At 45.8% G+C, this 24,308-nt stretch overlaps 1 protein-coding gene across 1 annotated transcript in view; it reads right to left on the bottom strand.

Annotated features, from left to right (window-relative positions):
* TSPAN33 (tetraspanin 33) overlaps positions 1-24,308 on the bottom strand; it is a 69,549-nt gene that overhangs the window by 22,517 nt on the left and 22,724 nt on the right. Inside the window, exons 2-4 of the mRNA XM_063448322.1 lie at positions 12,191-12,248; positions 10,245-10,372; positions 6,591-6,665 (exon numbers count right to left, since the gene is read on the bottom strand). Of these exons, the coding sequence (XP_063304392.1) occupies positions 6,591-6,665; positions 10,245-10,372; positions 12,191-12,248 (261 nt within the window). The remainder of the gene's footprint in view (positions 1-6,590; positions 6,666-10,244; positions 10,373-12,190; positions 12,249-24,308) is intronic.

Here is a 24,308-nt window from a genome sequence, read left to right on the forward strand (position 1 = left end):
AGGAAGGAGCAGAGGGGGAGCGGTATGAGTGGGTGGGGGACAGGTTATATCGGATCCCTAAGCCGTCCCAGAAAAGTGTTGCCCCTCCGCCGAATCGACAGCTGGTAGTGCCCGCGAAATACCGGCGGGAGATTCTGCGGATAGGGCATGATGTCCCGCTAGCCGGTCATCTAGGGTCCCGCCGCACAGGCCATAGGATTATGCAGAACTTTTTTTGGCCAGGTATTAACCAGGCTGTGCGGATATATTGTAGCACGTGTGACACTTGTCAACGGGTAGGGAAGCGGGGGGACCACCCAAAAGGTAGGCTTATGTCGATGCCTATTATTGGGGAGCCCTTTGCCCGCATAGCCGTTGATATTGTGGGTCCACTGGCCAGGGCTAGTCCATCTGGTAAGAAATACATTCTCACCGTGGTGGACTATGCCACTCGCTATCCAGAGGCAGTAGCGCTGTCTAACATAGAGGCAGAGACAGTTGCTGACGCCCTGGTTAGGATTTTTACCAGGGTCGGGTTCCCTCAAGAGATTCTCTCCGACCAGGGAACCCAATTTACCGCTGTGCTCACCCAGCAGCTGTGGAGGGTGTGCGGCATTAAACCGATACTTAGTTCCCCATACCATCCACAGACTAACGGTCTCTGCGAGCGATTTAATGGCACCCTCAAGCAGATGCTGAGGACCTTTTCTGACACTTGCCGAGACTGGGAGCGATTCCTGCCTCATCTGTTGTTTGCCTACAGAGAGGTGCCCCAGGAATCTACTGGGTTCTCCCCCTTTGAGCTGCTTTATGGGAGAAGGGTCCGCGGACCTCTAGATCTCATTAGAGGCCACTGGGAGGGGGAGACGGAGCAGGAAGGTACCCCCATAGTACCGTATGTTCTGGAACTTCGGGACCGCATGGAGAAACTGTCTCTGATGGTAAGAGAGAATCTCCAGGGGGCCCAGGGGAGACAGAAGGAATGGTACGATCGGGGTGCCCGACAGCGAGTATTCCAGGTTGGGCAGAAGGTACTGGTGCTCAAACCTGTGAAGGCGAACAAGATGCAGGCATCTTGGCAGGGCCCGTATAAAGTATTAGCCCAGGTGTGCGATACTACGTACCTTATAGCCAGCTGTTCAGATGACAGGATCCAGCGATCCTTTCATGTGAACATGCTAAAAGAGTATCAGGAACGACCTGAGGATGTAGCCGCAGTGTGTGCCCCCGCTGCAGACGATACCGAAAGCTTACCCTTACCCGACCTATTAGCCAGAGGTGCCCAGACGGATCTGACCGAGCTCGTACAGCTAGGGGACAGGTTAAGCCCCGCGGAGAAGGAACAGGCGAGACAGCTTCTGTGGGAGAAGCAGGCGACGTTCTCCCAAGAACCCGGCTACACTACCCTAGCTGTACATAAGGTAGAGACCCCTGGACAGAACCCCTTACGACAACCCCCTTACCGTATCCCTGAAGCAGTCCGAGAAGGAATGCGGAAGGAGATAGAGGAGATGACCCAGCTTGGGGTCATCGAGCACTCCGATAGCCCTTGGGCCTCCCCTGTAGTCCTGGTGCCTAAGAAAGATGGGACCACCCGGTTCTGTGTAGACTACAGGAGGCTCAACGAGCGGACCACCACTGACGCCTACCCGATGCCACGGGTAGACGAGCTATTAGACCGCATTGCCAGGGGACGCTACCTGACCACCATAGACCTGTGTAAGGGCTACTGGCAGATTCCCCTGGCCAAGGACGCCATCCCCAAGTCGGCCTTCGTCACCCCCTTTGGCTTATACCAATTTAAGGTTATGCCATTTGGGATGAAGAACGCCCCAGCTACCTTCCAACGAATGGTGGATAGGCTCCTTGATGGCTTCCAGGAATTTGCTTGTGCATACCTGGATGATATTGCGATCTACAGTGAGTCCTGGGAGGAACACCTGGTACACGTAGGGGTAGTGCTGGATAAAATTCGGGCCGCTGGCCTGACGTTGAAGCCAGAGAAGTGTCATCTAGGCATGGCTGAGGTACAATACTTGGGTCACAGGGTGGGGTGTGGGAGCCAGAGACCAGAGCCGGCCAAGATAGAGGCAGTAGCAAACTGGCCCACACCCATAACCAAGACCCAAGTATTGGCCTTCCTAGGGACTGCAGGATATTACAGACGCTTTGTCCCCGACTATAGCTCGATAGCTAAACCCCTGACAGACCTGACTAAGAAGAACCTCCCTAAGCAGGTCCTGTGGTCTCCAGCTTGTGAAGCTGCGTTTCGAGCACTTAAGCAGGCCCTCGTGAATGCCCCTGTCCTGGCTGCCCCCCTTCCTAACAAACGTTTTCTCGTCCATACAGATGCTTCCATGTATGGACTGGGGGCTGTGCTAAGCCAGGTCGGGGAAGATGGAGGAGAACACCCTGTCGCATACCTCAGTCGAAAGCTGTTACCCCGGGAAGTGAGTTATGCGGCAGTGGAGAAAGAATGTTTGGCCCTGGTCTGGGCATTGAAGAAATTGAGCCCCTATTTGTATGGACAGGAATTTTCCCTTATCACGGACCACAATCCCCTTGTTTGGCTTAACCGGGTCTCGGGAGACAATGGTAGACTGCTGCGGTGGAGTTTAGCATTACAACCATATAACTTCACCATCAGCTACCGACCCGGTAAGCAGAATGGGAATGCAGATGGGTTATCCCGGCAAACCGACGTCCTTGCTACTTCCTAGTCCGGTCATCCCCACGTTGACCCGCTAAAGGGCCAAGCCGGGTCTGCCGGAGTGTTCCACAAGGGGGGAGCCGTGTGACGAACCCTGCTACCTAGACCTGTATTGCGGGTTCATCTGTTCCCATTGGATTCGTGGATTTCCTGTCCGTACGCCGTTGGTTTTTCGTTTCCTAAAGTACCGAGTAAAACTACCGAACATCGGCCACCCAGGAGAGGGGTGTGCGGCTCATTAACACCTTGACCACAAATTAGAACGCTGTGGTTCACCGCAAACACCTCTCCATTCCATCGTACGGGTGGTCGTCGTTCGTATGCCGACCACGAGGCGGCGGCCATTTTGGACACGAGGCGAATCAGCGGTGTTCGGTGCAAAACCCATGGATCTAAAACGGACTCTTTATCTACCGAACACCGCTGAAGACGGCCGTCTCCCCTTCTATTCCCTTGGAGGCATACGAACACTGTCCCGTTCGGGGGTTTTCTTCATCCGTATGAACTCACCCAGATAGCCGTCCCATGGAGTCCTTCGTACACCGAAAGACTTGTGAGAGACTTTGACTCCATGGCGATTGGACTGTGTACTTCGGATCTGAGCGCTATTCGGCAGGAATATGCCCTCAGATTTAGGCTATCTGGGGATACGTTGCACGAACACTATATCTTCGGTACTTCGGATTTTATGTATTTTATTGCATTTTATGTGTTGTGTTTTAAAATGGCGATGGTTCCTATCCTCGGAGTTAATTAGGTTTCTCCCTAATTATCTCCGGGATAGGCAGAGATGTATTATGGGTAAAATGGGGAGGGCTTGTAATATAGCCACTGCGATTGGCTACTGCTTAATATATTTTACAGTCTTCCACCAGGTCCCCTAGGGGAGTGTCTACCTGGTGGAGACCTGCATAAATACTGGGCAGGTAGCCCCCATTAAAGACATTCTGCTTGACCTTCAAAACGGAGCTTTGTCTCGTTTGTGGAGGGATTGACTATTGGGACAGCGTTTTCGTTTATTTCTAGCTGTGGAAGGATTTCGGATGGATTGCTGATCGGGAGAGACCGTGTTCGTATGCTCCGGTCGGGAGTCTTACGATCGGTTATGCTGGAATTGCATTTCAGGAGAAAGGGGACTATCGGCTAAACGGCGGCTTCACTCTCCAGGCGGCGAGTGTCGTAACAATGCCGTATACACCATAATCTACACTAAAACGTTTTTTTTTTCATCATTAAAATTGCACCTAAATTTAATGGAATAATTTAGAAAACTTGCAGGGATATGTAGGGGAGGTCGTGGGCAGCATTTAAAAACACTGAATCAGATGCAACTGCTAAAGTTAAAAGCAGCCAAACAGCATATCAGTGGAATATGTATTCTATTACATAAAGCACAGGTATTACAGGAACTCTGTATGTATGTGTCTATCTATCACAGACAGGTAACGAGGTCATGTGGTGCCCAGAAGCAAGTCCTTTATTTATGCCCCGCTCCCAAACCTGTTCCATTCCCCTTTGACAGATTGCAGAACACTGGCCGAGGATTTGTTTTTTGTAGTAGGTAGTACAGCGATATAGCAAGGATCTGTAGGGAAGAGGGTATAGGGTTAGGGGTTATAGTGTAAAGGGGACAGGCCCTGTAGTGTAGGGGGATAAGGGCTTTAGTGTAGGGGGATAGTGGCTGCACTTTACAGTTGTGTGGTGGATAGGAGCTGTAGTGTAGGGGGATTAGGGTGTAGTCCATCGGGGTTACAGGATGGAGGTATAGTGTAGGAGCTGTAGTGTGTGAGGGATTTAATATAATGGAATAGGGATGGGGTGTAGAGGGAAAATAAGGGCTGTAATGTAGGGCGTTTAAAGACAGTAGATCATATTAAAAATAGAAACACAGAATGTGAAGGCAGATAAGAACCGTTTGGCCCATCTAGCCTGCCCAATTTTCTTAATACTTTCATTAGTCCCTGGCTATATCCTCAGTCTAGGATAGCCTTATGCCTATCCCACACATGCTTAAACTGCCTTACTGTGTTAACACTTACCAATTCAGCTGGAAGGCTATTTCACATACCTATCTACCTACCTAGATAGATAGATAGATAGATAGATAGATAGATAGATAGATAGATAGATAAAGTTTATTCCCCCTCCCTCTTGTTTACCTTGGGCTGGGAGAGGAAGAGTTGATCCCTGGTGGTCTGGTGGGTTCAGTATCTGGTCAGACTAAGTGTAAAGTACATCACTTAGTTTTTGCCAGTGCTAGGTTAAAAATAAGAGCATTGCCATGCTAATCTTTGTCAATGCTCGGATCCACTATAGGGAGCAAGTACCCTAGACCTCCATAGCAGCCCAATTGTTGCCCGATTTCTGGACAGTATATCGGCATAAGAAACAGGGTGTCCCTTCAGACAGGCGCCAGGTTGCAGCAACACCACTCTGCCCCCCACCTCTAATCTATCTGTAACGGCACCCCCAGGCCTAAAAGGGGTTAACAGACGTTTAGTAGATCTTCCCCTTCCAGGCACAGGCACAGCTACTGTAGACACCAATCCACCGAACCGTAGAAGCATATGAATGCTCTCAAACATACGAATGCTGTAAACAGCCGAATAGGAAAAACCATACGAATACGTTTACACTCATAGCAGTCGAACTGGAACAGCATACAATAAATCCCCCCAAGAACGAGACAAGGCTCTGTTTTGAGGGTCAAGCAGCAACAGACAGAGCTGTGGGTTTATTGTTCTTATATACACAATAGTACCACCCACAGGGTTTTTGAAAAAAAAAAACAATAAACATGTACAATACACTCAGACACTCCCACACAAAATCCTCCCCTCTGCCTGTGATACAATTACCTTACACAATGGGTAATGTAATTATCACAGGCAGAGAAATACAGTTTTTCCACATTATTCATAACTTTAAAAGTATGCATCACATTCACATAAACTTACGGTTTCAGAATCAGCATACTCCAAATACAAACATACGTCAAAATCATACAAATTGGTCCAAATGAAGCATAGCTTTTCTGCCCAAAACCAGTTCCACAGAGTCTTCTATCCTGGAGATAATTGGGAAGTAATCCAATTATCTCCAAGGACAGAGGCAAAACTCCATTGAACACATGGCAGCAAAAGACAATAAAATACATAAAAATATATAACTGTGCAGCCATTGCATAAAACAGGTACATTTAACATATCCCCAGATGGCTTAGATCTGAGCGCACATTATTACTGAATGGCGCTCAGATCACACACATACAGTTCAATTGCCATGGAGCCAAAGTCTTTCCCATAGTCTTTCATTATACGAATGGGCTCCATGGCATAGCTATCTGGGGTATCACTGCTCAAACAGGGCAAGCACTGAATGACCCGGCTTTCGTGTCTTTGCAGGGGAAAATCAAGCGTTTCAACATGGGGCCATAGTTTAAAGGCAGCAGGCGGGCAACCAGGCTCCTCCAATGCACAGTGGCGAGATTGGTCTCGTCACACTATCTATTTAGACTAAAGAACATACTCCGTTTGAATTTCCCTTATTATTTGATGGACTGGGAGGTGGTTGTAACTGTATGAGTAGAGTAGGGGCATAGCATCCTACCATCTGGTGAGGTAATGGGGAACAGAGATGCTGATTTGTGATGTGATTAGTACACAGGAGCTATTTGTAAAATAATTTAGAGAGGAAGAAAAGTGATAATGGGGCTTGGACTGTTCCTATATGTAGAATGTGCTGTAAAATATAGGAATATGGAAAATTGTTCTAAAATTAGTCACATAGTTTAAGGCGTTTTGTGTATATACACACAGCATTAACTCCATTTTTTTTCTCAGTACAACAAACTATTTGATTCACCTTTCCCGGATGTTGAATGTCCCACCTTTGCCCATACCTTATCAGAAAAGACAAATCCCAGTATGCCGGCAGCCAGTTGCAGCAGGAAGATTAGTGTCAGACAAATGGAGAACTGAGAGAAAGAAATGCAATACAACATATTACATTTTCCGTAATGTACTCTAAAGTAAAAACAAAACAATCATTTAGATTCAGATTCAACTTTATCACTGTGCAATGTGCATACAAGGACAATAAAACTCAGTTGGCTCCTGAAAAGAAATGCAGCAGAAATTAATTATAGTCCATACCCAATACCATAATTCCCCTAGTACTTAAGAAATACAATCCTTCATTGATACAAATTGTAAGCTTAATAATACACTGACATTATACAATAGTACCATCATTTACACCCCAAAAGCCCAATCTAAGTAAAATTCTATCCCATAAAACCCACCATACCTGTGCAATAAGTGTGCCAACTGCCACACAGTTAATACATCTAGTGCAACTAAATACCCCAAAATGTAAGCCCATAATCCAAATACATAAAGTACATAGAAATGAGCACATATGGTAAGTGCAACATGTAAGCACATACAAAATGTGAACAAAATGTGAACACAAAAAGTATTTGCAAAAAATACATAATGCTGTCAAAGTGCAAAATGTGAACACATAATCATGTGCATAAAGGTGTAATACGTCCTCCTCTCGACCGACGCTGAGAAGGCATTTGACCAGGTGGACTGGCAATTCATGAGCAAAACCCTGAGAGCAATGGGCTTCGGCCCGCACGCGCTGCAGTGGATAACAGCCCTGTATACAACCCCAAGAGCCTGCTTACGGATCAATGGCGCCTTGTCCCCGGCATTTGCTATACGGAACGGAACGAGGCAGGGGTGCCCCCTGTCACCGCTCTTGTTTGCCCTCACATTGGAGCCATTCCAGGAGGCCATCAGGCAGGATCGGAATGTCGCGGGAGTCGAGATAGGGGGAAGAACACACAAGGTAGCAGCGTACGCTGACGACCTCCTTTTCTTTATCGCAAACCCTTTGACCACCCTGCCGAACCTTCTCAGCGCCTTTAAGATCTACGAGAGACTGTCTAATCTGAAACTAAACGCGGAAAAGACGGAAGCGCTTCCCCTACGCCTGCCCCCGGGCATGCTGCCCCAACTACAAGAGAACTTCCCCTTCAAGTGGTGCACACCCCGCATCAAATACCTCGGCATCTGGCTGACGAGGGACCTGAGTGCGCTCTACCGAGAAAATTTTCTGCCATTACAAACAATCCTGCGCTCAGACATGCTACGATGGGGCACATCATGTGTATCATGGTTCGGCAGAATCAATGCCATCAAGATGAACCTCTTACCGAGACTCTTGTACCTCTTTCAGACGATTCCGATTCGACTCCCCCAGGCTTTCTTTAACACTTTGAATACGGACATCCGAAGATTTGTCTGGAAGGCTGGGTCGGCCAGACTCAGACGCACGCAGCTGATTCAACCAAAGCATCGGGGGGGGGGGGGCGTGGGACTCCCGGACCTTCAGTCCTACTACCATGCCGCACATCTCCACCGCATAATTGACTGGCATGTACCTCAAACGGACAAACACTGGATCCACTTGGAACGTGCGCAGACTCATGGACGACTCCCGCTGGTGACGTGGCTACCCCGGCCCCTACAGACTAGAGACATCCGTGAACATCCAATGGTAGCAGCCACCCTGCGAGTGTGGTCGAGCCTGCGGTACAAACTGAACCTCTCCACCAGTCCGTCTCCCCTGACGCCGGTGGTATATATCCCGGATATAGCGGGAGGTTTGGCACCAAGAGATGTGGAGGGTTTGGGACGCCCAGACGGGCTACATCTGAGAGACTGGTGTACAAATGGTCAAATCCAGCCCCTCGAGACCGTGCTGGCACAAGCCCGGGCTACGGGATTGCTGCGATTCCGATACCACCAGACGTTCCTGCCACACACTACCGGGACAGCAGCTCATACACAGGGATCTGACTCCGTTCGAGTCCCTGTGCGCAGAGAAAGCACACCTGCCAAGGGGTATTTCGGTCCTCTGCGCTGAGCTCATACAGGCCGCCGCCGGGCCCCTATCAATCACAATGGGAGCAGGCCACGGGGACTGTCCTGACAGAGGCCGATTGGGAGAAGATCCGCACCCTGACCCACCAGGGAATAGTTGACACCAAAATCCGGGAGCTCAACTACAAGATCCTGACTTGTTGGTACCGGACGCCGGCTAGACTGTGCCGCATGGGCCTCACCCCGACAGCCCAGTGCTGGAGATGTGGGACGGCAGATGGAACGGATCTGCATATCTGGTGGGAATGCCCACCCATACGCACTTTCTGGCAACAAATACACCGAAAACTGGTGGAGATCCTGGACTCCGACGTCCCGCTACAGCCCCTCCCACTGCTGCTCCACCACACTGGGATGCCACTAGGCAGATACAAAAAGTCCCTAACGAGACACTTTTTGAACGCCGCTAAGAGCCTGATTCCCACCAAGTGGAAATCGCAGCTGGTGCCGACGATGAAGGAGTGGACGGAGAAAGTGTAAGAAATCTTCCACATGGAAAGCCTCACGGCAGACCTGCACGGCACAGGAGAGAAATGCACGCACCTATGGGGCCCCTGGATAGACTACATGGCCCGCAGGGCTCCGGAGGCCGCATCGGGAGTTGCGCGCACCGAGGGGCACAACTCGAGCCACGGGCTGGCGGTGGACTCCCGGCCCCCGACCGAGCTCTCACACCCTTTCCCCCGCTTCTCCCCCCTCCCCACCCCCCTCACCCCTTCCTCGCAAGATTTACACAGGGGAGCTGCTGGGAAGGTAATTAAGCGCTTGCTGCGGGCCCCCCAGGATCGCTGGGCTTGTAAGGGGCCCAGCGTTCCTGGTATCTATTATCTGCAATATCGGTAACTTTATTGACCGATAGCGATATTGCCAAAAATACTGAATATCAGCCGATAATATCAGCCAGACCAATAATCGGTCGATCCCTAATTTAACCCAGCAATGTAAACATTGCAGTTTCTAAAAATAAAAGTGCTCTTTCAGTATTCTAAGCATGTTGTAGAGCACGACAAAGCAACTGTAATGCTCCAGCTCTTTTGTCTGCAATTTCTGCTGTCCTCAGAAAACTATAGCCTTAGATTACACTTGGCTGGCAAAGCATCACAAGAGTTTAAATTCTACCACAGCTGAGGTAAGGTGCCAATCTATCATACATTGAAATAGTCAGAAGGCCATAAACATTCTAGACACAAGACATATGTCTCCAGTTGGGCAGACCTGCTATAAAGAGCAGACTACAATGTTTGGATGTTAAAGTTACTGTATCTTAGCTAACGTGACACTTGGGTTTACAGTACTCTATTCCCTGTCTGCATGCATTAAATCATGCATCAGATAAACATAACTGTATAAACATCTCACAAATATTATTTTTGCCTAGTTACAAAATAAATCATATAATTTACATAAAGGAAAACATCAAACTGTTTCCAAATTTGGGCTTTTGCTATAATGATTTATTCCGGTTTCCTTAATTTGTACAGGCAGTTAGGCCAGGTGTTTTCTACATGCTGCATGTACTGTTTATATAATAAGCCATTTAACACAATGTCAACCATTAGATAACACAACAGCATGAATGATATAATGCTCCCAATACTCACAGCTTGAAGGAGGCAGATGTTCTCCCGCAGGGACCCAATACAGCCGCAAAATGTAATGAGAAACATCAAAACGCCAACCGCGATAAGGAATAGGGCAGGATCTACAGCAAGGCAGGCCATGGCAGCCTCTGAAACCAGGGGAACACATAGATAAATAACAAAAACACATGTTAGAGAAATCTCAGAGACTTACAGAGATATTCACTAAAGTGAGAATTCAAAGTGAATTTAAAATTTAAAGCCAAAGTAGCCAAACAAAGCATAGCTGACTTCCTTTAGTGAATAATACTGCTAGTAAATAAGCTATCGGTAGTAAAATGGAAGCTCTCATGCTAATGTAAAGCAAGGTTTGCAATGCTTCACGGGATATGTAGTTACACAAGAAAATTACACAACAGCAGATCTACTTGTTGGCCAAATTAATTCTAGTTGGCTGAATTGATTCTGTAAAAAACAAAGAAAATAGTTAGTTGCACACTATCACAAATCGCTATGCACATTTAAATAACTGGAGGTTTTTAGTATCACTCCAATGGTCATTCAAGTGTAAGCTCACCTGCCACGTCAAAGGAATAGGAATTTCGGATAGTGCACAAGTAACTCTTTTCTTTGTTTTTTATTTTAAGTATTGGGGCTGATGTATACTGTATTGATGTATACTGTTATTGATGCCACCCAGGAGTAGTGGGAGTTTGAGAGCATATTTGTATTTGCTTTTGTTTTACACAGTGTGACGGAGCTCCAGTACGCCGACCGAGTACCTCTGCCAAGTCTGCTTCCTTGTAGCTATCAGGGACCCTGGAGCACTTTAGACCCAGTCGCTGAGGCTTGACTGTGATCACCGAGGCCCTTTTCCACCCTGGACCAAACACCAGACAACACTTGGTGAAGGTTAAAAAAGCAACTAACTTTGATAGACATAGCACACACATCTATGCCCCCAACAGCCTCATTTACATACAATAGGGTACATAGAGCACTATAATAAAAGGAAGGGTGGGGTCGGACAATAGTAAGGGCTGATCGGAGATTGAGGAGGGACAGGGAAGCTAGTTTAAACTGGTCTGGCAGTGTCCCTGGGACAACGGCCTGGTGGGGAAACAATAGGACAGGAAAAAAGGGGAGGGGGAAAGGCACAGACAATTAATACATTCAACATATCCTGCACCAATAATGGGTACAGGGTGCCAAAATACAAAAGGAATCTGGTGACCCACACAGTGTCTGTCTTCCATCCATAGAGACTAGGGACTAGAAGCTGCTACCCATCCTATGTATTCCCTATTAAGGGTAAAGAAGAGTGTCGTTTTTCCCACTCTGTCTCATTAGAGCTTTTTTTTACCTAAAGCTTAAGGACGCAAGCTGAATTGTTAGTGTAGGAGCCACCTAAGAGGTTTGCCTTGATGTGGCAGGGGGGCTTATACTTAAATGACCACTGGAGTGATACTAAAAACCTCCAGTTATTTAAATGTGCATAGAGACTTGGGATAGTGCACAAGTAACTTGTTTCTTTGTTTTTGTATTGTATATATTAGGAGTTGATGTGTATTGTAGTCAATGCTGCCGCCCAGGAGTAGTGGAAGTTTGGGCGCAGGACTTATTTTTGAATTGATTCAGTGTTTGTTTGTTTTTTCCTCCACATGATGTACAGTCACTCCTCACTTACCGACTCGGTTCCGTACTTATGACTTGGTCGTAAAACGAATTGGTCGGTAAGTGAAGATGCGCTACAGAGAATGTGCACCAGTACATTCTCTGTACGGGGAAATTTCCCGAACATAGACCTGCTCTCTAAAGTGGGGATTCCTGTGAATCCCCACGCTAGAGAGCTGGTCGTAAGTGCGAGCCATCATAAAACAGGTAGGTCGTAAAGTGAGGACCACCTGTATTAACAACCATTTGACAAGGACGCAGAATGTGCAGTTCAGCAGTTGGAGAGGACTTACCAGCATGTTTCATTAGCCGTGCATAGACTCCAATTCCCACCATCACCATGGATATAACCTAAGAACACATAACCAGAACATGGTTACACATTGGAAGGGTGTAAAAATAACAAACATACTATGGGCTCATTTTCTACATTGTACAAAAAAACTATCCAAATTAGATTGGTAAATAATGTCACTAAAAACATTATATAACATTTAAAAGCAAATGTATTATGTGATGTTAAAAAAAAGTATTTTGGTTTTTACTTTCATCTCTACCCTCTGTTAATAATAGTGGGTAATATACAAAGACTCTCTCACTGGGGGCATTGGGGAGCCTGAGTAGAAACGCGTGGGGTGTTTTGCTTGCTCGTTGTGTGGCATGAACCAATCGCACAATTAATTTGAGAACTTTAGCCATATTAAGAAGAAAAAATAACTTAACGGGACACTTAAGGAATGCAGACCACTTTATCTCAAAGAAGTGGTTTGTGTGCCATGTCCTCCTTCTTTTAACACTGCAGATGAAAATATCACCATTCTGCAGAATGGCAATGTTTTCATTTCTGGCTTTAAATGGCTCTAGTGATTGTCACTAGAGGTGCTTCCGTAGAATCAGATAGTCTCATGTCACGCATGTGCAACACTAGTCTCTAAATGGTTTCCTATGGGAAACAATTCCATTGACTGAGATCGTCAAGGTCTCAGTCAAGCAGGCGGGGCCAGCCAGAGAGCCCTTTGCTGCAAAGGAGAAAAGTTAAAGGGACACTGTAGTCACTATAACCATTTCATCTCTTAAAATTGGTTATAGTACCTGGAGTGCCCTGGCACTGTCCCTCTATTCAGTGTTGCACCATGTTCGTGCAGTATGCCACAAAATAAGAGTCACCCGGGGGGGCGGAGCTTGACAGCCAAACCAAGCGGTCGCAAAACTCTGGAGCTCCGAGGCACAAACGAAGAAAACTGGAAAAATACCTTTACAAACTACCCCTAAATCGCGACAGAGACCCCCCAGCACCCCCTTAATGCTATGGGACGCAAAACGAAAAAGCCAAACCCGGAAAAAACCGTCCCGGGACTCACTATAGGAGACATGTGGAGACAGGCCCGAGGAGCAAGTGAGCACAACATGGCGGCGCTCCACGGAGGCTGCTCTGACTTCTCCGATGACCTCTCGGGAGAAGATTACTTACCAGCTCCCAGGGCAGGACAGCCCCAACCGACCACCGCCAACACAGACTCCGCACCAGTGACAGTGACGGTCCTCAAACAAATACTTGCGGACCACCACGACAATATACACAAGGACATCACTGCACTGAGAGGTGATCTCAAAGGGGTGACAACCCGTTTAAACAAAATGGAGGGCAGTATGGAATCCAACACCCGAGATATAGGGGAACTCAAACGCACCGTGCAAGAGCTGCAGCTCCAGCAACGCTCGCACGAACACCGCATGGCCGAGCACGAAGACGCCAGACGGCGGGACAACCTGAAAGTCAGGGGACTCCCGGAGGTGATCCCCGAAGGTGAACTACCGAAGGTCGTTCAACGCCTACTCGCACTGATCCTACCGCCAGCGCAAGCAGACCGGATACACCCCGACTACCTTTTTAGGGTCCCCAAATCACCAAAAGCACCTACTGGGGCCACCCGGGATACCATAATTGCATTCCGAAACAGAATGGACAAAACCGCAGTACTAGATGCCCTGCAAGGCAGGACGCCCCTGCAATTCGAAAACGGGGCGCTGAGCTTTTATGCCGACCTCTCTAGCAGCACCCTGGCCTGGAGACGTTCCCTTCAACCACTGACCTCACTCCTCCGCCAACAAGGCCTTAGATACCGCTGGAGACCGTCTCACACCCTCACCATCCAACAGGGATCAGTCTCCCATCAGATCCGGGACATATGCGATGCAACACCGCTTCTACACTCACTGGGCCTACCTATGGACTCCCTCAAGCAAACGGACCAGAAAAGCCCGACATCCCCACAGCACAGTTGGGACCCGACTAGTACTGTCCCATTCGTACCACAAGGACGCACACCCGACCCATACGTCGCTGTTACAACTTGAACTGTACCGGGGGCCAGATTGCCGACCTAGCGGTGCACGGCTGCAAGTTCACTGGACTTAAAACTGGACCCCCCACTGTAGTTACCAATAATTGGTCGGGTAAACGTAAGTGACCCACAGTTAATATAAATGTTGCTGGCATCTAATGAGAAGGCCCCCCTAGACTACCACGCTGGGGTCACGGGACTCACATTGCTTTTAATCCCAGTTACCAGTTCTTTTACCTATTTGATCGCACTCACCTCCGTTATTGTTCTCATTTTAACTTGCACTGCTTAAGCTGGTACCATTACCCCCACACCCTCAGGGGACCCCCTATCATGTCTCACTGTCAGAAGTGAAGGGAGACCCGGAGGAAGAGACATGTAAGGATTTGTATGCTTTCTAACCCAGCCACCCCCCAGACCATAAAGCAGGTCTGAATGTATGTCCACAGTATTTTTACATGCAAAATACAACTGCACGACCGCCTATTACCACAACAAGTTTTTTCTTGATCTTTATTTTTCTTCTTATTTTTATGTTTCATTTTTATTTTTAACTCAGTTTGCGTACCACAAACAAATTGTTTTTTGTTGCACAACCTATTTCTACTTGGTGACCAAATTGGCTGATGACCACCCTAGAAAAGCATCTCCAATGTCCAGACAGGGCACCGGCTGACCTACACAAACAGAGACTCACAGAGACTTGAAGGCTAAACCGAGACATTGGTTGCCAGTGCCAAATTATCCTGAGCAAGGTCACAGTGCCTTACCCCACCCAGGACTTACAGCTATGTAAAAGCATGACAGTAGCCAGTTAATGTTGAGTCAGGTCAATTTGCATGCACTATTGTTTACTGGTGTTGCCACATAGTCCTGTGTTTTTCTGTCTTTGTTTTATTTAACCTTTATTTTTCGCAACCTGTTCTAGTGCACTATCTCCCCCTGCAATAAATACCGGATACAGGTCGCAGGGACAGATCACATGGCCCATAGCCAACGATACTTTCTCTTCTGCTCATATAAAAGCTGACCCTAACGTGGTTAACCTAAACCCATTAAGCACGGGTAGAGCTCACTTGTTTTAACATTGCTCCAGCCTGTGAAGCAATTGTGTAGTCTAGTGTATAGTCGACGCATTACCAGTCCTAATGTGATGCAGCTACCTTCTACCTACTACTAACCAACGACTGCTGATGGCCTAATCCTACAGTTATTCACCAGTATTGTTCATACCTAACCATAATGCTTTAGTTTAACTTCACAAGAGATATTGTATGTTACATAGATCTAGCCTAACATTACCAAATAGAGTGAATGCGGGCTAATTATGAAACTGTGCTAGCAACACCTTACTCCAGATTACTACGCATGACTAACCACTTTTATTAGTATTACGCTAAACTTGGTATTAACCGTCTGTACTGCTTAATTAATATAAAATAAGGCTTTCATTCGTAGGAGATGTTTCATTTTGTCATTATGCTCCCAAATTGTAATACATAACGTACATCCCCTCTCTTTTATTCTGTACCCCCCTTAACGCATGCCTTAATAAAAGAAAGATTGACATATAAAATAAGAGTCACCCATCCACCCACAGCCCAGCCCCTTCTGTATGCAAAGCTAAGGCAGAGATTATGCACTTCCTTGTTGTCATACCCATGCATACCGTCAGTTGGAGCTCTGACAGGCTAAAAGCAGTCAGCTGACACTCTCAGCCAATCACAGCTGCCATTGCTGCTCATGCTAATACTTCCTTATTAGCCAAAGCAGCACAGAGGGGATGGACTGCCGGGGACGCTTGTTTAGCATTAAAGGAACACTATAGTCACCTAAATTACTTTAGCTAAATAAAGCCGTTTTAGTGTATAGATCATTCCCCTGCAATTTTACAGATCAATTCACTGTCATGTAGGAGTTAAATCACTTTGTTTCTGTTTATGCAGCCCTAGCCACACCTCCCCTGGCTATGATTGACAGAGCCTGCATGAAAAAAAAAATGGTTTCACTTTCAAACAGATGTAATTTACCTTAAATAATTGTATATCAATCTCTAAATTGAACTTTAATCACATACAGGAGGCTCTTGCGGGGTCTATCAATCTATTAACATTGCAGGGAATAAGAAAATCTTAATTAAACAGAACTTGCAATAAAGAAAGCCTAAATAGGGCTCTCTTTACAGGAAGTGTTTATGGAAGGCTGTGCAAGTCACATGCAGGGAGGTGTGACTAGGGTTCATAAACAAAGGGATTTAACTCCTAAATGGCAGAGGATTGAGCAGTGAGGCTGCAGGGGCATGTTCTATAAACCAAAACTGCTTCATTAAGCTAAAGTTGTTCAGGTGACTATAGTGTCCCTTTAAAACATTAAAAACTGTAAAATGCTGAAAGAAATGATGATACCAGAGGACTCCAGACACTGTAACCTGTTTAATGAGATGAAGCAGATACAGTGCCTACAATGTCCCTTTAAGTAAAATAAAAAACAAATTTCTGCAAGCGGTGGCCAGTCACCTAAAAAGTCACCAGGGCACTAGAGCATTAGGAATATAGGAATACACATTTGTGCACATGAGCTTTTCAAACATGCCCAGCGTTCATTTGTTGGAAGCAACATCGTTCAAAACAGGATGCCATGAAGAATGTTCGTATCGCTTGTGCTCTCAGACAAATTTTTCAAAGTAAATGGAGCTTGACTGAAACTCACCCTTTGGCAAGTCTTGTTAACCTGGTGATTATGCATAAAAAAACAACAACCAACATGTGATAGTTGTACCTCTGCTCTAAAAACATATTATTGTTGTTTATTACTTCCTATACTTCATTTTTAATTTGTGGGGGGTGGGGGGGGAATCAGTTTAAAAAAATAAATGCAAAAAAGAGGGTATTACAAAATGAATTAAATGAAGAAAGAAAAGTGACAGAGCTGCTTTAAACTAACTGATTTTTAAAGCACTCAATTATTGCTCTAACACAGGTGCCTGGGATTTGTGAGCCTGTAAAGCCCCTGAGGTGCTCGGCTGCATGAGATTGGAGGCAGGCAGTCATCTCACACAGGGCTAAGGCGGGCAGGCAGTCAGTCAGTCGGCTCATTGAGAGCTGATGGATGTGGGCCGTGGGCGGCTGAATAAGGGGGGTGGGCGGTTAGATGAGTGCGGCGGCGAGGGAGCTATAATCTCTCTGCTCTGCTCTCTCAAGTGATGGCGGGAATCGGAATATGACTTTAATTCTGGCCCCACATCATTAAACAGCTCTCTGGGGAGCAGAGCAGGGAGATAACAGCAGCCTCACTGGACCCCAGGGAAAGCTAATCCACTCCAGCTCTCCTAAGAGTGTGTGTCAGTGAGTGTGTGTATCATATCAGTGTGCCTGTCTATCTGTCTAAGTGTCTGTTAAGGTGACCTGCCTCCTTCCAATCCCATGGGAAAGGTGCTTTTACTCACCCTTTTCCCCACGATTGGCTGGTGATGCCCAGCTGGCCCCACCTCCATGGCTGAGATCAATCAATCATGATGATCTCAGCCAATCCAATGCTTCCTTATAAAGAAACTGGGAGACTATTGCGCATTTGCGGCAAAACACCATGCTGCGCCATCAACTTCTCCTCAAAGGGATGAATCAATGCATCCCTATGGGTAGCATTAACTGACCCAGGAAGCACTTCTAGAGGCCATCTGAGTGACGGTCACTAAACGTGTACCAGAAGGCAATGTAAACCCTGCCTTTAGTCTGAAAAGTCAGTGTTAATATTGAAAAGCGTGCAGGGACAGTATATAGATTTCAGAACAACTACATTAAGTTGTAGTGGCTCTGGTGACTAAAGTGTCCCTTTAAGAATTGCAAACAAAAATTGCCTTTTTATTCAATATTCCTAGGAATTTCCCCCTTTCTAATATACTTAATAGACTTTTTTAGTGTCTGTTGTCGGATTCCCTCTCAATTGTTTATAAGTATTCTGGTCACTTAATATTCTCATGTTGTTTTGAAGAAGAAGCTTATCAGATAATGTTAAGACATATTTTCCCTCACTGTATCATTTAGATTTCTGTGATTTTGTTTATGCCTAATGAATGATTATTAGGTATGCATTTGTGATTTTTATCAACACTGTTTTTTTAAAGAAGAACCTCACCATATAGTGTTAAAGGGAAACTCCAGTGCCAGAAAAACGATCCGTTTTTCTGGCACTGGAGGGTCCCTCTCCCTCCCACCCACCAATCCCCGGTTACTGAAGGGGTGAAAACCCCTTCAGTCACTTACCTGGGACAGCGGTGATGTCCCTCGCCGCTGTCTCCGCCTCTGCGACGCTCCTCCCAGTGATTGCGTCGGCCGGTGGGCGAGACTGATCTCGCCCACCGGCCGAGGAGACCTAAAGCGCATGCACGGAAATGCCGCGCATGCGCATTACGTCTCCCCATAGGAAAGCATTGAAAAATAATTTCAATGCTTTCCTATGGGGTTTTGAGCGACCCAGGAAGTGACCTCTAGTGGCTGTCTACTTGACAGCCACTAGAGGTGGAGTTAACCCTGCAATGTAATTATTGCAGTTTATGAAAAACTGCAATAATTACACTTGCAGGGTTAAGGGTAGTGTGAGTTGGCACCCAGACCACTCCAATGAGCAGAAGTGGTCTGGGTGCCTGGAGTGTCCCTTTAAGGCAATTATTGCTTGTTACATTATGTTTTAAAGTTTTTTTTTCGAAGATTCTGTTAATGTCCAACTAATGATTATCAGTCATATGTTTGTGGTTTTTACCAATTTTGCTCCCATAATTATCTTTATCTACACTCTAAAGAAAACATTATTAACATTACTGTTACGAGATACACATGTTTACTGTTAGTGTACAACTTTAAGAAAATGATTTTGCCATTTAGCAGATACGGTATATATCTGCCGAATAACGGCCGTGGCACCTATCTTGAGAAAGCCCTCATGAGAAGGGCGAAACGCGTTGAAGGTGCAGAACGCGATTTTCAGCACTAGGTTATACAGACAAGGCTCCAGTATCCAGTGGGACTTACCTTAGGCGTTCCTCCACGTTCAGTTCGTGGACGGTCGGCTTCTATGCACGAGGCAGACCTTGTCTCCTCTGGAGGAACGGCTCCCTTTGTGATACACTTGGACAAAGTCACTACTTACCTAAGCTGAATCAGTGGTCTTTAGAGATAAGTACCACACTTTTATCCTGTAAGAGTTTCTGATTTTTTTTTTATGTTAAAGGGCATCAAACATACTGTGTTACACTATTTTTTGTTTCCTTAATTTTTAAGGTACAGCGTGGTTACCACAGATTTCTACACAGACATGGGCACAGACTTTGCCTATCCCCCACAGTGACTATTTCATTACATATATTTATATACTTTTTATTTTATTTTTTTACCTATTTGTACATCTGATATTTTATATAAGACCTGTGAAAGAATCCTTAGGTTTTTCCTATTGCATCAATTGCTTTCTAAATATTTCTAATGTTACAATAGGGACATACTCACTAAGCGCTGACACCACATATACTGCATTATTAAAAAGTGGAAGACATTCAAGACAGTTGCCAATCTTCCTAGGAGTGGACGTCCCAGCGAATTCACCCAAGATCACACCGTGCAATGCTCAGAGAAATTTCAAAAAACAAGCGTTACAACTCTACATGCCTCAGTTAGCATGTTAAATGTTAAAGTCCATGACAGTACAATTAGAAAAAGACTGAACAAGTATGTTTTTTTTCGGAAGGGTTACCAGAAGAAAGCCTCTACTCTCTAAAAAGAACAAAGTTGCAAAGTTGCATCTGAACAGTCCACAAGAAGTCTGAAACAATGTCCTTTAGACAGCCGATACAAAGTGGTGAGGTTTGGTCATAATGCATATCATTACGTTTGGCAAAAAACAAACACAGCATGTCAACACCTCATATAAACTGTCACGCATGGTGGTGGAGAGATGATGATTTGGGCCTGTTAACCTTGCAGTCGACCATTAACTCCTATGTATGCCAAAGTATTCTAGAGTCAAATGTGAGGCCATCTGTCCAACAGCTAAAGATTGGATCATGCAACAGCAGAATGATCCTAAGCACACCTGCTAATCTACACCAGAATGGCAGAAAAAGAAAATCAAGGTGTTGCAATGGCCCAGTCAAAGTCTAATTGAAATGCTGTGGCGGGACATTAAGAGAGCTGTGCTTAAAAAAATGCCAGCAAACTTCAATGAACTGAAGCAACAATGTAAAGAAAAGTGGGACAAAACTCCTCCACAACAATGTGAGAGATTGATAAAGTTATACAGAAAACTATTAATTCAAGTTATCACTGCTAAAGGTGATTCTACAAGCTATTGAATCATAAGGTGTACTTAGTTTTTCCACACATGGCTTCTCCATTTAGGCTTTATGTTTTTCATCTGAGGTTATATTTATCTAATTTTAAGACCTATTAAGGAACAGATGATTATCATGTCCTGATATGTACAACCATAGAATTTAAAGAGGGTGTACTTTCTTTTTCCCGTGTGTGTGTGTGTAGATAGAGATGTATGTTTGATGTTCAGCTATATATACCATATTTTACCATGTATAAGACTATGTTTTTTTCTAATTTTGTTTTAGTCTAAAATTGGAGGTTGTCTCAATGTACCTTTCAACCTATCCTCCCTGCTCCTGCTGGAGAAAGTCTCACTTTGCATCTGACTTCCTCCACTATACATTTATGCTGTGCTCCTACAGCCTGGCTCTTTCCGCTGCCAAAGTAAATTACTTTAACACCCTCATAAGTACACTGTCCCATCAACCCAAACACCTATTTCACACTTTTGATGCTCTTCTTCACCCTTTTACTCCCCCTCCTTCTACTACCTTGTCCACCACAAACTTTGCATCTCACTTCACTGAGAAGATCTCTACAATCAGAGAGGAGTTCTCTAATTTCTCTCCTGCCCCTACCAATATATCACCCAACCCCACTCCCTACACTAATTCGCATCTGCTACAGCAAAAGAGGTTTCTGCTCTGCTCCTGTCCTCCCGCCCCACCACCTGTTCCCTTGATCCTATTCCCTCGTATCTCATCTGCACTTTGTCTCCCTCTCTTTCTCTTCCTCTCACTAAAAATTTTCAATCTCTCCCTTTCCTCTGGCACATTTCCCTCACTCTTCAAAAATGCAACTGTAACCCTGATTCTGAAAAAGCCCAATTTTGACCCCAACTCCTCATCCAACTATCTCGCTACTGCCATTTGCCTCCAAGATCCCTGAGAGAGTTGTGTGCACCAGTTTGACTGACTTTCTCGAATCCAACTCTCTGCTTGACCCCCTTCAGTCTGGATTCCGCGCTGGTCATTCTGTCGAAACGGCTGTGACCAAAGTACTCAACGATTTAATTGCTGCTAAACCACGCAGCCATTACTAATCCTAATTCTCCTTGATCTTTCTGCTGCCTTTGACACTGTTGATCATCAACAGCTTCTTCGCATTCTCTGTAATTTTGATCTACGGGATACTGCTCTCTCCTGGTGCTCCTCCTACGTCTCCCAGCGTTCTTTCAGTGTTTCTTTCTCTGACTCTGCCTCTTCCCACCAACCACTCTTCTGTCGGCGTCCCCCAAGGTTCTGTCCTTGGTCCCTTACTGTTCTCCATCTATACTGCCTCCCTCTGTAAACTCATCAGCTCCTTTGGCTTTCGTTATCATTTCTATGCAGATGACACGCAAATCTACATGTCCTCTCCTGATCTCTCCGCCCATCTTGACTCGTGTTTCTGACTGCCTCTCTTAGATTTCCAACTGGATGGCTGCTCACTTCCTTAAACTCAACCTGTCCAAAACAGAACTTCTGGTCTTTCCTCCTTCAAGTGTTGCTACTCCCATGTCTGTCTCCCTCCAAGCCAATGGTGCTACCATCACCTCTACCTCGCAGGCTCGCTGCCTGGGTGTTCTTTTTGACTCCAACCTCTCCTTCACCCCTCATGTCCAATCAATAGACAAATCCTGTCGCTTCCATCTCAACGCCGGAAGTGGCTAAGGTGCTGGTCCATGCTGTTGTTCTCTCTACTGCAATCCCCTTCTCAGTGGTCTTACGTGTTCCCAGATTGCACATCTGAAATCTATAATGAATGTGGCGGCAAGGCTCATTTTACTGTCATGCCTCCCCGCTCTGTCAGTCCCTGCACTGGCTTCCAGTTAGATATAGGGCTCAATTTAAAATGATGGTGCTTGCTTATAAGTCCCTACATAATGCTGCTCCAACCTACCTATCCTCCCTAAAACACAAGTATTTCCCGTCGAGGCCACTGCGCTCTGCCAAAGACCTATGTCTATTCTCTGTCCGTACTCCCACCTCTGATGCTCGCCTCCAATATTTCTCCAGGGCTGCACCTCTTCTGTGGAACTCCCTTCCCTTCTCCGTAAGACTTTCACCCAGTCTCCACTCATTCAAAAAATCATTGAAAACTCACTTCTTCAAGAAAGCATATCAAACAGGTTTTTATCCCCCACGCCCCCATGACTCCTCTCCTGCAACTGTCAAAAATTACCTACTAAGCCCTCCTAACAACCTACTTCGTACCCCTACTTTTACCCTTTGTGTCCCTATATCCCACTCCCTCTAGAATGTAAGCTCATTGAGCAGGGCCCTGCACCCTCTCTGTTCCTGTACGTCCAGTTGTCTGGTTACAATTACATCTCTGTTAGTCCACCCATTGTACAGCGCTACGGAATCTGATGGCGCTATATAAATAATAAAATAATAATAATAATAATAATACATGGAATGTCACGGCAGGGGTTTAAAAAAAAAAAACCCAAAAAACACACTTGTGTTTGGGGCCTAAGTTAAAAAGGCGCCTGCCGCATTTCAGTGTGCCATGGCCCACACACATACCTAGCCTCCCTCCTGCCACTTCTGAATGCTGTGGCAAGGAGGAAGAGGTCCCTATAAGCGTGGGAGCTGCAGCAGACATCAGCATTTACCACGAACGGAGCTCCACAGACATTCCACACGATAAAAGGACTAGCCATATAAAGGTTTGCTCCACCTCAGGTAAGTTGCTTTCTGATTTATATTTATGGGGTAGGAAATGGGGATACTACTAATATCACACCATGCCCTTACAGCACCTGCTGTATTGTGGGAGCATGCACTATCAAGTCATTAACTTCACAGAGAGTACCGCAGCACAGTGGAGGCATGAGATTCAGAAGTGTTTTGTTCTCCTCAGAAATTGCCTCTAAAATATCAAAGTTGTAAGATCTCATGCTTAAAATATTTCTTAATTTTGGGCTAAAAAAAAGGGGTCGTCTTATACATGGGGGCGTCTTATACATGGAAAAATATGGTAGTTAAATTATACATTTGGTAGCAGTGCTTGTTGATGTGCTTAAACAATATCAACTAATTTGTTGGCAAGTAGTGAAATTGTTTGGCAAAGTTAGTTTGGACCAGTAGTTAGTTAGAAACCAGATGCATGTTACATAAAGAACTCAAAGGGACACTATAGTCAGTGGCGTACATACCGGGGTCGCGGCTGCGACCGGGCCCGGCCCACCAGGGGGTCCGCCACCCTGCGACCAGGGATGTACGCCAGTGTGGCCAGTCTCTTCTCCTGGGGGGCCCGGGGCTGGCCCGGGTGTCACCAGGCGCGCAGGCTGGCGAGTACGCGAGGGAGCACTCTCCCCTGAGCGCTCTCTGCCCAGCTCCCTCGCGCACTGCACTGATGCCGGATCCGGAATATGACGTTTTGTAGTTTGCATATTTTCTATTTCCTTTTAAATTTATTTCCAGCTGATACATTAAATAAAGCAAGAAAAAAATACAATACATACATTTTTATTTTCAGATTAGGCCATGGATAATTAAAGAAATATATATATATAATAAATCTCATATATAAAATCTCTATTTGCGAATTACATTTATGGAGTGACAAAGCAATTGTCCAACAAGGGCATGATTAGACTTGGTTTTATTTTCTTGTTAGACCAGTTTGATTAGATTTATAGCAGGTAGTATAAAATCTAGACAGTGAATTAAATTTTGATTCCATGCCCATTAGGCACCCAGGTAATGTGAACA

This window comes from Pelobates fuscus, chromosome 3 (genome assembly GCF_036172605.1).
Source record: "Pelobates fuscus isolate aPelFus1 chromosome 3, aPelFus1.pri, whole genome shotgun sequence".
Taxonomy (NCBI): domain Eukaryota; kingdom Metazoa; phylum Chordata; class Amphibia; order Anura; family Pelobatidae; genus Pelobates; species Pelobates fuscus.